Here is a 14631-nt window from a genome sequence, read left to right as displayed (position 1 = left end):
AAAAATAGCAAAGCCTACATGAATATACTGCAGCAGTCTTTACAGTATTCTTATGAGGTGTGGAAACAGCTGTACATGTATGTACATGTACATGTATGTCTGAAGGTCAAACATATGTTAGAAATGTGACAACTGCTGACAAAAATTTTGAAATTCAAACATAAATGAACAGTAGTATTCATGAACGATGGAATACATGATGAAATACATGTGCAAGAGTGCACTAAAATATATGTGCTGTGCACAATGTTGATACTTGGGTAATTCCAGAAATTTGGGGTCCAAAAGTGTGACATTTTGGTGTCCCTGTTACATCTGACTTTTTGTTATTTGACATGGAAATGTCACCGGAATTGATTTGAAACTATTACCATTTGTTTGGCAGGTACACGTAATTTGCATTAATTCATCACTCTTGGAAATTAGAAAATATGTTCTGAACTTACAAAATCATACATCAGATGTGACAGGGACACACACAAAAATGGACCCCTAATTTCTGGAATTACCCACGTGTAAATTTATGTCAATGCATGTATAACAATTAATAACACTATACAATGTACATGTACATGTATATCTACATGTACATTACATGTATCTGTGGTATAGCTGGATGTTTTATCCATTGGTATCTTTCATAGTACAAGTGCAATAGCACATATTACTCAGACCATGTGGTACACGTACATGTGCATGTACATACCTCCTATTCAAGTAAGCTTATATGCCAGGACACAGCAGACGTGCATAATGATCCGACAGATGTTTTTCTCTCAAACTGCAGTGGAGCAAGCACAATTTCCCTGTCGCACTTCACAGCATGGAGTAACTCCAGATACATGTACGATGCGAATCCACTTTATTATGAGCATGAACACACTTTGTCATGAATATGTACGCTGAGGAGTAGACAACTTAACAAATGTATTGGTTCATGTAGGATTAACCAGCTAATAGGCTGAGCAAATAACGTCTACAGGTGCCTCAATCCATTTATGCAGAATACAAAATCCACAGGTGGTGTCTGGTGAATTACGGTCAACCAATGAAAGTTATCTTTAACTGGATACAGTAAAAACTACATGTATTGCCGTGCGCAATGCCCCCAAACAACAATTTTACTCTGCAGAAGTTATCTGCCTGAACACTGGTAGCTGGTGGTGGGTTTTTGTATACGTGTTAAGACCAGTTACTTTGAATCTTGCTTTGTTAAAAGGGGATGAGTCAGATTTCTGCGGTCAGACAGGTCCAAAAGAGTCCATCAACTGTTCACCGTACTTCATTCTCTGAGCCATTAGACCAACAAATCCAGGCATATGACCAAGCCCTTATTCCAAGCCAAACTTGTAAATAATTTCCTGGTGTCAAACTCTTTCACAAGCCACAGATGGTACTGAGATCACAGGTGTTTGCTTGTTGTACACAATGTAAACAGCTCTCCCTGACAGCAAGTTTTACATGCATCACCTGGTTATGATCTGACAGATGAATGGGAGGATGGGTGTCTCCAGCAAATACTGGCCTCATGCAGGTAAATACCACCTCATATCCTCACCCAGAGTGCACACAGCCGACAGTGGTATAATCCGGACAAGCTTCTCAGGGGAATAGTTAATCCTGGTACACAACACAAACCACAGTCCTCCTGCTTTGCACGAACACACAGGGCATAAAAAGTCTGGCCTAGCCTACTACCACAGAAACCAACGATCCCGTAGCACTGAGGCCGTTACATGTGAACGACACTTCTATGATTCAAATGAAGTTTCACACATGACTGGGTCCCGTCCTCGACTGGACTTCTGAAGTGCATCCAACTCTTGTGATGTCATTTGGCACGGCACACTTGGCGGCCGATGAAATTTGACTGGAGAGGGAAATTTCGACCTCGGTGACTGAGTCTCACTGCAGGGGTGGTACAATTTGGTAGTCTTATGCCAACTGTTCTTAGCAAGGTGGTGACAGGTGAGGTCATGGGCTGTACAGCTGGGCGTGGACTGAATGGCCTGATGATACCGCCACGGATCAATAAATTAATGATTTTTGTCTCTCACCTCTTTCATGTGTACTGCACTCCCCCCAATATTTTCTTTGAAGCCAGTGGGATTTGAATATGTGCACAATATTGTTATAGCTGCATAAGGAACACTGTGTACATGTACGACTACAGTACATGTACACGTATGTCCAGGCCGGTAAGACAAGAAGAGAGATTGCTACAGAACCAACAAACACTAACAGTTTCACTTCGACAACATGTTCAGATTGTATTGCTTGTTACTGTACCAGCAACAATAAAACAACTATCTGAAGTGCATGAGTCATTTATAGACTTGTAGGCACTTTATTATGTTCAAAGCTTGACAAACCAAAATCAATATTTCACCAGTGCACTGACCAAGTACCGGTACGGGGCATTTTTAAAACTGGTGAATACTGTTTGGGGGAACAATGCGAATTGGGAGTGCACTGTCATGATCAATTTCTGTGACACAAAAAGAAATATCTGCATTTGTGCCAACTGTCTATGAACTCATGCAATGCACCAGGGTGGTACATGTTGGAAGGGGGGAGGGAGAGGGGGTGGGGGTCAAAACCCTGAGCGATACAAAGGCAATAAATGAGTTTATTGGCGCCAAATGATAAGGGGACAAGACCCACCGGGGGCAACGCTTCTCAGAATGACCACATTACACGCGTCTGTTCACTGTGACTTGACCAGGTTGCTGAGCACCCCTCAAGTGACTACCCAAGTATTCTATTTGCCTTCCCTTAACGGGCAAACAAACTGTTCACCTGTTTATCAGTTATTGATAAGTGAAACAACTGTGTGGATACAGACCTAGACACCAGTCTCAAAACTTGGCACAGGTGTAATTATTCTGTTTACTCAGTAAGTTTCAAAAAAGGTTTCTTGTCAGTATGTAGGACCTCTTACGATAGGAATTCATGGCACTTCGTTCTCTGAATCTTTCTGCTAATAAAAAATTTTCCTTTTCAACTTAGGTGATTAATCCAAAAAAGGAAAAATGTTTAAGGTGGCTGGGGCAAGTGGCATGACGAAAAAAACTAACTTGCTGGACAGTTTCCTATAAACTCAATCGTAGTAACAATGTAAAATAAAGTCTTTCACAAACAATTTCTTGTAAAAATCAAAGCTGTCATGGGTACCAGTAGTTACACTGTAGAAGGTTTCTGTTAAGAAATCCAAATACAGTACATGTAGGCGTACTTATGTACAACTCTGCTCTACAGCTTGCAAAAGCAGAAAAGTACATGTACATGTACCTTGGGAAGCAGAAATGTATGTACATGTCCATTACAAGCCTGGAGTGGAAGGTGATCGTGAAAGGGGTGACACAACACTTCCAAGAAGAAACCAAGTTCACACTGGTTAATGTTTTTATTCATTTATAAGAATGCAAAGATTGCAATGTAGTTTGGCCATTTTCAAACAGATTTCGCCTTTTTTAAAAAATATGAAACACTTTTTGAAGTCAACAAGTTGAGTTTTGGTTTCAATGACCAACTGCAACTCTCAGAGAGCACTTCCCTTAATAGAGATCATCAAGACCCGGTTTATACTCAGCCCAAGATATACATATGGATTACACAGCTTGGGGTGCCCGCATGGGGTCAATGATTGAGCACAGGTCCTTCTCTATCTGTGCCCTTAGATGACCTCTCCCATCACTGAGATTGGCTCCTCACCTACAATCTCTCAAACTTTAGCTAAAAACCCTTGTTGTGAGACTGATGTCTTATAGTTTTGACCTCCCTAACTATACTCGTAGATGTATTTTTGTAATACTTTTTACATTGCAATGGTCACTAGTATGAAACTGTGCCTTTCTATTTAGCACTTCTACTTAATATTGAAACCAGTCTGTACCAACCAGAATATAGATACATGCTCACTTCTTCTTTTAAATGCTTTTTCCAAAAATACTGTGCTGAAAAGATCTGTTTTAAAATCACGGGCAACCATTTAAACTTTTTAATTTTAAGAACAAACTCTTGAAATGGCCAACTGTATTAAAGTACAAAAGACAGAGAAATAAGATCAAGTTTTGAAGCTTTACTCCAAAAGGCTTGAATTTAGCCTTCTCGGTTCTCCTGTTTAAGGCAATCTGGTTGGCTTTCCTGAGAAATTACTCACAGGTCATCAATGCCTGTCATCAGATGGGGAAAGTCCAAACACCTATAATCTTTGGGTTACAATTAAAAACGCTCCTCACAACTTCAATTACCAGCAACATCACTAGTGGGTGGCACATTATTGTGCACACATAAAGTGTTCAAGGTGTTTTATCACATGTTGTCATGTACCACTGCTTGAAATTATTACAGCAGTCTTTTCCATATTAGTCTCTGGACTCTGATGTAAACTTCCTGATGTTCCCCCAAATTACCGGTTTAATCCATTTGTCCTACTGCCTAAGGTAAAGAAAAATGCAAGGGACAGATGTGGTTACTCACCGTTTCTTAGTGATGTCCAATGGTGGAAGCTCTTTTTTCTTGACGGTTCTGATCTCCACAGCCGGTGGGCTGGGAGTGACTGTCGGGATAGGGGTTGATCTGGCCCTGGCTCGAACCTCTGTGTCCGAGTCAGAGCTGGAGTAGCCTTCTGCTCTCAGATTGGTCTGTCACAGAAGCAGACATATGGGACCTCATGACAGAATGCCCTGCTTAATTACGGGAGACCCATTTCAGAGTTGCACAGCAACACAATCTGGTTGAGTGCCATTTTGGCACTGTTGTCCCCCCCAATAAAAGAAAACAGTGGAGATGTACATGCAAGCCAATAATGATCGTGCACAATTTATGACGATACGGTAATAAAAGTGACTCAAGACCTCAACAGTGATTCTGACAAAGGCCTTCAGTTTATGGCTTGTGCATCACCGCTCATTGGATAAGTACCAAGTCGGTAATGATTGTGCACAATTTATCTCAATATGGCAATAAGCAAAGGCAGAATTGAAATTTGGTGCTGACGTACAGACCTCCTTATCATGACGTTTACATGACCATACAAGGCTTGCATTCCGCCACCCGTCATAACTTTCCCTCGCAGCCTAGTATTACTTTTATCCGCTTAACCATGCGTCGGTCTTTACACCAGAATCCTTTTAGCTCTAATTAGGAGCCCTGTGACATATATCTAACCACTCGACCGTGTGTTTTTGTCTCTAGTGCTTCCACAGCCAAAGTATATAATGTGATTCACGCTGCCCGCGGCAGATTTGGGGAGGTCAGCATACAGCAGGGATGTTATAATCCCCTCAGTGTGTTACACTTCCTGTAGTTAAGTTCACTGGGTGGGAGGGGGAGCCTCAAACAAATGCCCTGCCAAGGAACTGATGCTAGACGCCAGGGACTGCTAAATCTGAACAGTCTGATGGAGAGGGACGGTAAACACTCTAAATATGAGGGATTTTTTTCACGAGAAAAAAAGACAATGTGACATCGGAATCCAGTTTGACAAACAGTTTGAATGAGCAGACAATATTGCTTGGCAACTTTAAGAGCTCAGTGCTTTTCAGCTGGCAACCAACCACTAGAGGCACTGGAGGGGTGCCATTTTGGCCAGTGACCTGTTTTTCCTTGGCCAATATTTTCTGTGCTTAGCAGATTTATTTTCATGGTGAGCTGCTCCATGGCCTTGAGCCCAGTACTTTTCTAAAGTTGCATACCAAAATCCTGCACCATGTACATGTCCATCAATGGGAATTTGGACCATTTTTCAACCATATATTGTCCATTGTCATAAGAATGCCAAAATGGGTGCACGGATGAATCCACAAACTAAAACAGATTTACCAAAAACATGGCCTTAAGACTCAGTATATGGTATCTGATCACATTTGCACTGCTGTTAAGCCCAACATTCATTTCTCCACTTTGAGGCAACAGGGTCATTCTATAAATTTAAGGTCCCACGTGTGACCTTTTACACCTGATCTTAGTAATTTGACAAGGGATGCATCATTGAAATTGATTTCAAACTACCGGTATTCTATTTGTTTGGTTGGTCATCCATTTTACTTAATTACTCTTGGAAAGTGAGGAATTTGTTCTAAACTTACAAAACCACAGACCGGATGTAACAATGAGTCAGGGACAGGAAAATTTGGACCAAAAGTTTACAGAATGAATCAAAAGGATCGGTCCTGAAACTGAGAATGCAACAAAACCCTGTCTAAACCTACTGGTACCACATACATGTGAGGATCACTGAAATACATGCACATCAGCACATCTGTTTTCACAGATATGAAGACCTGATTGTAGAAGGGTGCTGAACTGTACTGTGTACATGAATGTAATGTCAAAACTGCCAACGTGTTCGAGGGCTCTACAAATGAATTTGAAGCAGATTGCTCTCATGGAGAAAAATAATTTAAATTGTCGAAGTAAGCATAATATAATTTTTATCAAGTTTTGTTTGGGATTCCCGTAAGAATTGTCAGGAAAATTCTGAATCTTCATCTGAAATTTCAGCCTGGACTGCAAATATCTGGTTGAGCAAATACTGTAGCAATTAACATTTCCTTTTCAATGATTACTGCGAACAATGTGAACTCATCATCGGATTGAGATAGCAGTATGACATGTAATGGAAAAGATTTTTTAAAAGATCTTTATTAAAAGATCAAATGAGTCGGGTTATAAGTAATTACCTTCCTTTACTGCGTGTATTTCTGCAAAGAGAAACAGGCTACTAAAATGAAGGGAACATTAGTCCTTATCTTTACCTTGAAATGTTATGATTTTACTGTGTACGGAAATAAGGACCTGTATAAGTTCCCCTCGTTGAAGAATAAGATCTGAAGGTTTGCACAGTGAGTATACGTAGGGCAAGTGGTTTGCAGTGACACCATGTCTCCTGATGGACAGAGCACATTGTCTGAAATGTTAAGTAAACCAGCTCCTCTCAGAGCCACGCATGCTCACAAAAGAGATCTTTCAAGCTTCACGGTGTCAGGGCAAACCACTTGCCTTTCATCAAAGAAGACATTGCAGATCAAGATGCATGATCTTGATGATCAAGACATGCATAACTGTGCTCTGTGAGTGGTTAGGTTTTTGGTTTTGCTGAGGGGGCAAGCCTTCTGGGAGTACGACTTGTTTCAGCCCAAAAGTCTGTACCGGATTACCGGTAGATACTCAGACAGCGTGTCCAGTGAGAAGTGTGTCTTGTTGGAATGACTGAAACAGGTAAACAACCATGCATTGTTTGAAAACTAAATAAGTCCAGATTGTCAAGGATGAATTGACCTCACCTTTGCCTTCCGGAGGCGAAGCTGCTCAGTGGCCAATCCACTTTTCCTCTTGACTGGGTCGTCGGTCCCACTGTCTACGTCGGCATCTTGAGAATCGCCCTTCTTCAGTGCAGCTTTTCTTGGACTATCCTTCAGCACAGAGGGCTTGGCAGACTCACTATCCAGGTCTGTGTCTTGAGAATCCTGCTTCTTCAGTGAGGATCTTCTCTGACTATCCTTTGGCAAAGGTGGCTTTGCAGACATACTGTCTACATCGGCATCCTGAGAATTGTCCTTCAGCGCAGATCTCCTCGGACTCTCCTTGGGCTTCACGGCATCCATCTGTCCTCCACCAGAAATGGTGTCTGGGCTCTTCCTCATGATGCACTGCAATGGGGGTTTGGTAGAGGTAGAATCCTTCTTGAGGATGGATTTTTCAACTCGATCCGAGTCCGTATCGTCCTTCTCTTGTCTGGAATCACGGCGAAGGATGCTCTTTGTCTCCTCTATGTCGCGACTCTGAGATTCAGCCCTGTCCTTGAGAATGCTCCTCACTTCAGGGTCTGAATGCACAGTGGCCGTATCATCGGATTTCAGTATGCTACGCCCCTTTTGTGGCCGGTCATGGCTAACTTCAGAATCTGACTTCAAAATGCCTTTAGGGGGCTCGTCAGAACTGGAGTCTGCCTTCTCAAAAGATGGCTCTTTAAGAATGCCCTTTTTCTCCAGAGAGCTTGCTTCTGAACCAACGCTTGCCGGATGCTTCTCCTCTTTCAAAGAGGTCCTTCTTTCTAGCCTCTCTGATGAACCGTACACAAGAGCAATTTGCTCTGAGAGAGGCAAGCCAGTGATCTCGTCTGGAGGTCTTGTGAAGCTGCGCACAAGAGGGGATATCCCTGTGGCCTTTTTCACCTCATCACTTGTCACAGGTTGGGTCTTAAACCTGGAGTCTGTGCGCCGCTTTCGTTTTGGGGCTTCCACCTTGGGTGGGGGCCTGTCTATCTCAGCCTTCTTGTGGAACAGTTTCATCTTTTCGGCAAGACTCAATCGGGATGCGTCGTCTTCATCGACTTCCGCCTCCTTGGCTTCTGTCCCTGCAGAGGTGCCATCACTGGCACTCAAGTTAGCTAATGTTGTCGCTGAGCTAAATTCCTCCGGGGTGACTGGCTGAGTTTGAGAGCGCTCACTGTGGCGTACACGGTGAAAGCGCCTGCGTGGCTTGGCCTTTTCTGCCTCTTCATCTTTCTGTTTGGAGATCTGCGTGAACATCTGCTTCTTCTCAGAAACAGTCAATTTGGCCAACTCATCTGATTCAGTCTCTGCTTCACTCGATCTCTCAGTCGGCCTCATAGTGGGACTTTTGAATAAAAAGGAAATGTCAGTTATTAATAATAATTCGATGACAATTCATGGAAAAACAGAAATGACACAATCTATGTAAGATACTGCATGTGGCTTGTACAAGAAAAGCCCTTCCATTTTTGTGCGCGATATCGAGTCCCAAATAATCACAAAAAATGTTATATCTACATAACTAACACTGCATGGAATTTTTATATTTGGGGGAATTTCCCACTACAACACTAAAAGATTATTCTTACATGGTACGACTTTTAACAACAGTCTTTAAAAATCTCTTTCACAGGTGGTTTTAGAAGTGCGACGAGGGAAAAACCCAATTCCTCTTTGTAAAACTAAATCTTTCTGATCAACAAAGCGTCCCTTCACATATATGTAACAAAACAAACTTTGAGGAGCACCAGTAGAAAAATTATTTCAGCTGCGTCCTCTTTAAGAGCAGCCTTACCTTTGGGACTCTGCCTCTGCAGGTTCCACTTTGATCTGCGAAGATCTCCTTGGTGATTTAGGTGATTTGGGAGACCCTGGCGAGGTTGGAGGCATCGGTGGCTTTACGTCCAATTTCTCTGCACTCTTGAAGACTTGCAGTCGTTGGGCGACAGGCACTTTGATAACATCTTCCGGTTTCTGGTCCTGATCTTTGGAAACATCCTCCTGCTTACCTTGTAACTCCTCCTCTTCATCACTGTCCTTCAGACTCAGGGCACGAGCCCTCATCACTGCCATCAGTTCATTATCCTTAGTTGCCAGGGCAACCTTCTTGACGTCAGTTGGCTCGGAAGTTTCTGGAGACTTTCTGCTTTTGAACGAAGTTTGGTGTTTCACAGCATTGCCCTTTGTTTCTGATGAGCTACTTTTACCCTGCATTTTGCTTGCGACTTTGGGGGTGTCCTTGACTGGTTTAGCTTGCTTTGAAGCCTCAACTTTAGGCGTTTGTTTAGCACCAACCTTGGTTTTAACTGGAGGAGGCACTTTCTCTTTGGACGTGGGTGGCTTCTGTGCAGTTTTAGGCATTATAATTACCTCTTTCGGTTCCTTTAGCTTAGGGCTGTCCCTTCCTTTATTTCTGTCTGCTACAACACCATTCTCTGACCTTAAGTGAATAGTAATATCTGTCCTAGCTTTGAATTTCTTCTCAGGGGAAGTTGGTGTTCTTCTCTCAGGTTTCTTGCAGTCTCCACCGTTGGGTGTAGTCTCCTTCTTTGTTTCCACTCTCCTTGGCTTGGCGAGTTCTTGAATCCGAGATGAAGGCTCGGTGATTTTTCGGTTTGGTTTGTGGACTGGCGACAAGGTCGGGGAGGAAGTGCGGGAATCACTGTCCGAACCTTTGGCTTTGGCAAGTCGGTGAGTAGGAGACAGTGCCCCTTCACTCAAGGATGAGCTGCTCCCGTTCGAGTCCCGTCTTTTTCTACCCTCATTCAGAACTTGAGGGATTTGTGGACGTTTAAGGTGCACTTTACTCGATGAACCCCCATCAGTGTCCATACTAGACACATACTGTGTTCGCTGAATTACTTTTGATGTCTTCTCAGGGGACCTGTTGGCTTTCTTCTCCGGTGATCTCCTTTCTTGTTGTGTCCTTTTTTTAGATTCCAACTTTTCTGGTGAAGTGACCCGAGGACTGGGTGACTTAAGAGCTTTTGATGAAACTACCTTTCCATCTTTGACTTTTGAAAAGTTTTCTGAAATATGTTTTGAAACTGCTGTGTCCCCAATGGCCGAGCCATTTTTGTGTCTAGTAGTGGGTCCCACTGAATCCACAGTGTATTGCTTACTGGTATCTGCACGAACTGAATCATCCGAAGGATCAGGGCCCACTCTGGGCGGGGACTTGGATACTTGTGCCTCAGTGGCAGGGGAGGCATTTTTCGGTTCAGGCTTGTCGACTTCTTGAGGTGAAGACACTGCTGGTGTGGCACTAACTGGCTCCTTCCTGACGGTGTCGCTGGAGTCAGAAGTGGAGGGAGAAGTTGGTGGCTGAGGGCTGCCGGTGAGGGACAGCTTCCGCTCCTGAAAAGACAAAGCGCAAATCCAACTGAGCACTTGTATCTACATGACATGAAGAAAAGGTCATTGTTTTTAAGGTTCCTTTCCTGTCTTGTATCCAGGATATCTTGAATACTTTTATTATAAATCTAATGTACTAAAAGCATGTGAAATCTTGAGATTATCTCTGTGTTAAGTACAAGAAGAAGTCTATATTTCTGAACGGGTTGAACAGGCCACAGAAAATAAATATACATATTTGACAGAAATATATTTTATTCTTTCAAGCAATATACATGTAACCCTAGGAGAATGCTTGCAAATATCAACTGTTAAAGAAATTACCTGCTTTCACAGAATCACAGGGTTTTAATAGGTTTGTATTTCTAGCATGTACAACATACATTATTTTATATATGTTGCATCATGGTATTGGACAATAAGCCTTTTGCGAATTAAATTTGAATAAAATCTGGTACAGAGTTTCCAGTGCCAACTTCTCATTGTCTGTTGTTTGGTTTTTATATCACATGTGTGTCTTTCCTATTTTGTTTTTAGTGCTGTGTGCTATTGGACTATTAATCATTCGGTGAGGAATTTGTAAATTAATATTATGAATTTTTAATGATTGTAATTGCTGGGCATCTATGGAAAACAGTGCTTTGATACTGATAGGTCTTCCCAGGTTAAAGAATAAATAAATAAATACACCGAGTTCTTTAAATTCAAGTGAACATAACAATTTGATCTCTCCATACTAAAAGCACTGTTGCTATACTGGTACCTCATGATTGAGGGCAAGCTTTTGTTTTACTTTACATAAGAGACACCTTGCACCAGTTTACTGTTTTCAATGGGTAAGAAGGACGTAAAGTAACCAATCCATTCCATAGATAGTTGTCGCTAGGCAAAAGCTTGCTCTGAATCACCAGGTATAGCAACAGTGTCTTTACTTTGGGGAATTCAAATTATATTTGTGTGCAATCAGATAATTTAGTATATACCAGATTTTATTCAAATTTAACTCGCAAACGGCTTATTGAACAGTCCGTTTAATTACAAAGTAACCTTAGGTAAAACAGAACCCCCTTTGTTCCTTTAAATGAGGCTGATAGAGCCAAAACAAATCTGTAAACATATAAATCGTATAACAAGGCGAAATAATCAAGTGTACTTCTCCCCAGCACATGTAGGGCTTGAGTACTGCCCACGGCCGCCCACCAACACGATGAAAGCCTTAAGCTCCTTAGGGATATTTGACTTCCTCTGCCCACAGCCAAGTAGGAAGCTGGTGATGGAAAGTCACTGTGGGTGACAACTTGTCAACTCTGGAAGCCAAGCAAGTCCCTAGCCTTGAGGTGCTTATAATGTTGCCAGTCTGAATGAGTCTTGAGATTTGAGGTCAAGGTGATGAAGATTAACTTTGTGATTCATGATACGTACTGATGTGAATGTGGAGGTGTTATGTCAAAAGCAGTTACCAGTAGTGTACCATGGCAAAACCATTAAGGTGAACATACTTCAGCGAGTTTTCATGGAGAATGTTTTAGTTGAGTTTTCTTGTTTTGGTGAGATATTCACCACAGCAAAGCCACACCAAGCACCTGACATTACTTCCAGATTCATTGTTATAACAATTTTCTATTTGTGGATGAATGCCATTACACACACTCCGTGGTAAAAGTTCGAAACATTTCCATTATTGACAAATACAGTACTTCATCACCATGACGAGTTCCTCTCATGAAAAGAGCCCCATTTTTGCACATTCAGGGGAAAATTTCCTGTGTTCATTCTGAAGCCGTTCCTAACTAGTCTTGCCTTGACTCTGAAGACCCAGCCCCCACAGAAAACAGCATCATATCCCATCTGTCCACATGGGGTACACAGTGCAGCAGGTGATTTGTCTTTTGGTATTAAATACTGCATGTACACTTACATGCAAATGAATTATGAAGACCAGAAAAGGTCAACTATGAAGGATGTCAGGGCATGCGTCACTCGTATTTTAAATTGCCAGATTTAAACTGCATTTACTTATACATGTGCAAAAAAAAAATTGAAGTGTTCTGTTTTCATACTTTTCAATGTACAGTGTCCTAATGGTGTAAATCAAAACTCCAATACTGACACACAAGTATCAAGTGGAATACTTTTTGTTAATTTAGGCTAATTTAAATTGGAAGATGTTAGAGAGTGTTCCTAACATGTAAAAAAGCAGACCTTCAGTGTATTTTGTGAGTGTGAGGAAGATGTTAACACAAAAAAATCTGCCTCAAAACAAGCACACAAGAAGTGCAGAGAGACACAAATATAGGCAACACAAATTATGAACTCACCACCATTTTTTGCCCAATGGCACTGGCTTCTTTAATCTGGGCGGCTGTAATGTAGACATTCTGGCGCCGGCTCCGGGAGCGAGACTGCTTTGTGCTCACCCCTCTCTCTGGTGTCGGCTTGCTTTCTTCAGGTGCTGCAGGGCCTGCAACCCATCCAGAAACAATTCCTGAGAACTCGAAAGTCCGAAATCAGAAATGTAGAGCAGGCAAATTCAGATTTGGAGGGAGGGGGGGAATTTTCAAAATTGAAAAACCTTTGGCATATGAAATTATCCAAATTACTGAACTGTTGACCAAATTGCTCACACGTTCCAAAAACACCAAGTCAGTTTATACTTCCTGGCAAAGTGTCATTTTGAGCTGACAGGATTTTTCCTTCCTGAGTTCAGCCTTGTTTCCAACCTGAGCACTACAACTTCTGAATGAGCCAAGAAAGCTGCATGAAGTGCCCAGGTTTTTTGTAGATGTACCTCTACATTAGACTGCTTAATGAATAAGAAGGAAGAAAAAGTCACATTCCTAGTAGTCTCATTGACGGTGATGATTACATAACGTTCTCATTACTAGTTTGGTTTTTCTTTACCAAGCTAAACATTCATTCTTCATAACCTTTCACAATTCTGGGGTCTCGGTGGACCCTATCCAGTTCATACGTGTGACGTCAATTCAGAATAAACCATGCCCACTGCACAAGTGCACTGCACATAGGGTTACATGCACTGATCGCCGTTTACATGGAACCATGGAACCGGAAGTTAACGCGCAACTTCAGCGATTGTCCAATGAGAGCCTGCAAATCGTGGCGCATCCGCCTTTGTGACGAAGTCACTTATGAACCGGATAGGAACCGGCACTACATGCCTACCGGTACTAGTTTGAGCACCTTCTTCAGCAAATGCTGCAACTGTATTCAATCTTTCTCCAAGCCTGCACATTCGTAAAAGTTTCTTCTCTCATGTTTTGGTCTAATTTTTGCTGCTCAAATGAGCAAATCTCCAGATGAGTTACAGCATCAACAATTTACTGATAAGAAAAATGCCATTTTGTGAAAAAACATACAACCCATCGAGGGCGCTGCTCCGTGGTGACCACCTGTGTGCGTATTTCTGTCTTGTCTTTGTTGTAGTTTTGTTAAGTTTTTAACTGGTTCTACTCAGTCTGCTTCTATTTTGTATGTGTGTGAGCTGTTATACGGGGTTCCAGGACCATGTTGAATCAACAACTTCTAGTGCAGCTCATGAACGATTGTTGTCCATTGTGTATACACGAGAGTCATTGTTAAGACTGAGGTCAACGGTCTCAGCCACACCTAGTCTAAATTCGGACATTCCTTCTTAAGTCCGCTTGACTCAACGTACACGAGGCAGGAAAGGTGGCATTCGAGCAACGTTTCAATCCGTCTCTACCCTCAATCATCACAGGTATCAAACAAAGCCTACGAAATAAACCTGATAAATTGAAAGCCTGCACAAATTACCGCTAATTATGAGTTAAGAGACGGCTACTTAATGTGTTTCAGGGAGACATGGTTCAAAGATACTGATGCCACTTACGATAAAAGCACAGATTTTTTTCTATGTGAACGTATGGACAGGACCCCCAGGCTGGCAAATCAACGGGAGGTGCCGTATGTGTATACGTTATCAAGAACTGGTGTACCAATGTCTGTGTAGTGGACC

General features: G+C 42.1%; 1 protein-coding gene across 11 annotated transcripts in view; it reads right to left on the bottom strand.

Moving 5' to 3' along the window:
- The window catches only part of LOC110991023 (uncharacterized), a 118086-nt gene that overhangs the window by 28489 nt on the left and 74966 nt on the right, over positions 1 to 14631 (bottom strand). For all 11 annotated transcript variants that reach the window (XM_087134813.1, XM_087134815.1, XM_022256091.2 and 8 more), the window contains 4 exons: positions 12953 to 13095; positions 9076 to 10637; positions 7290 to 8625; positions 4483 to 4646 (listed from right to left, as the gene is read on the bottom strand). In XM_087134813.1, coding sequence (XP_086990939.1) covers positions 4483 to 4646; positions 7290 to 8625; positions 9076 to 10637; positions 12953 to 13095 — 3205 coding nt within the window. The remainder of the gene's footprint in view (positions 1 to 4482; positions 4647 to 7289; positions 8626 to 9075; positions 10638 to 12952; positions 13096 to 14631) is intronic.

The sequence above is a fragment of the Acanthaster planci genome, linkage group LG03 (assembly GCF_054643075.1).
Source record: "Acanthaster planci isolate LZ-2023a linkage group LG03, COTS_SCS, whole genome shotgun sequence".
Lineage (NCBI taxonomy): Eukaryota > Metazoa > Echinodermata > Asteroidea > Valvatida > Acanthasteridae > Acanthaster > Acanthaster planci.
This window is presented reverse-complemented; position numbering and strand designations above follow the sequence as displayed.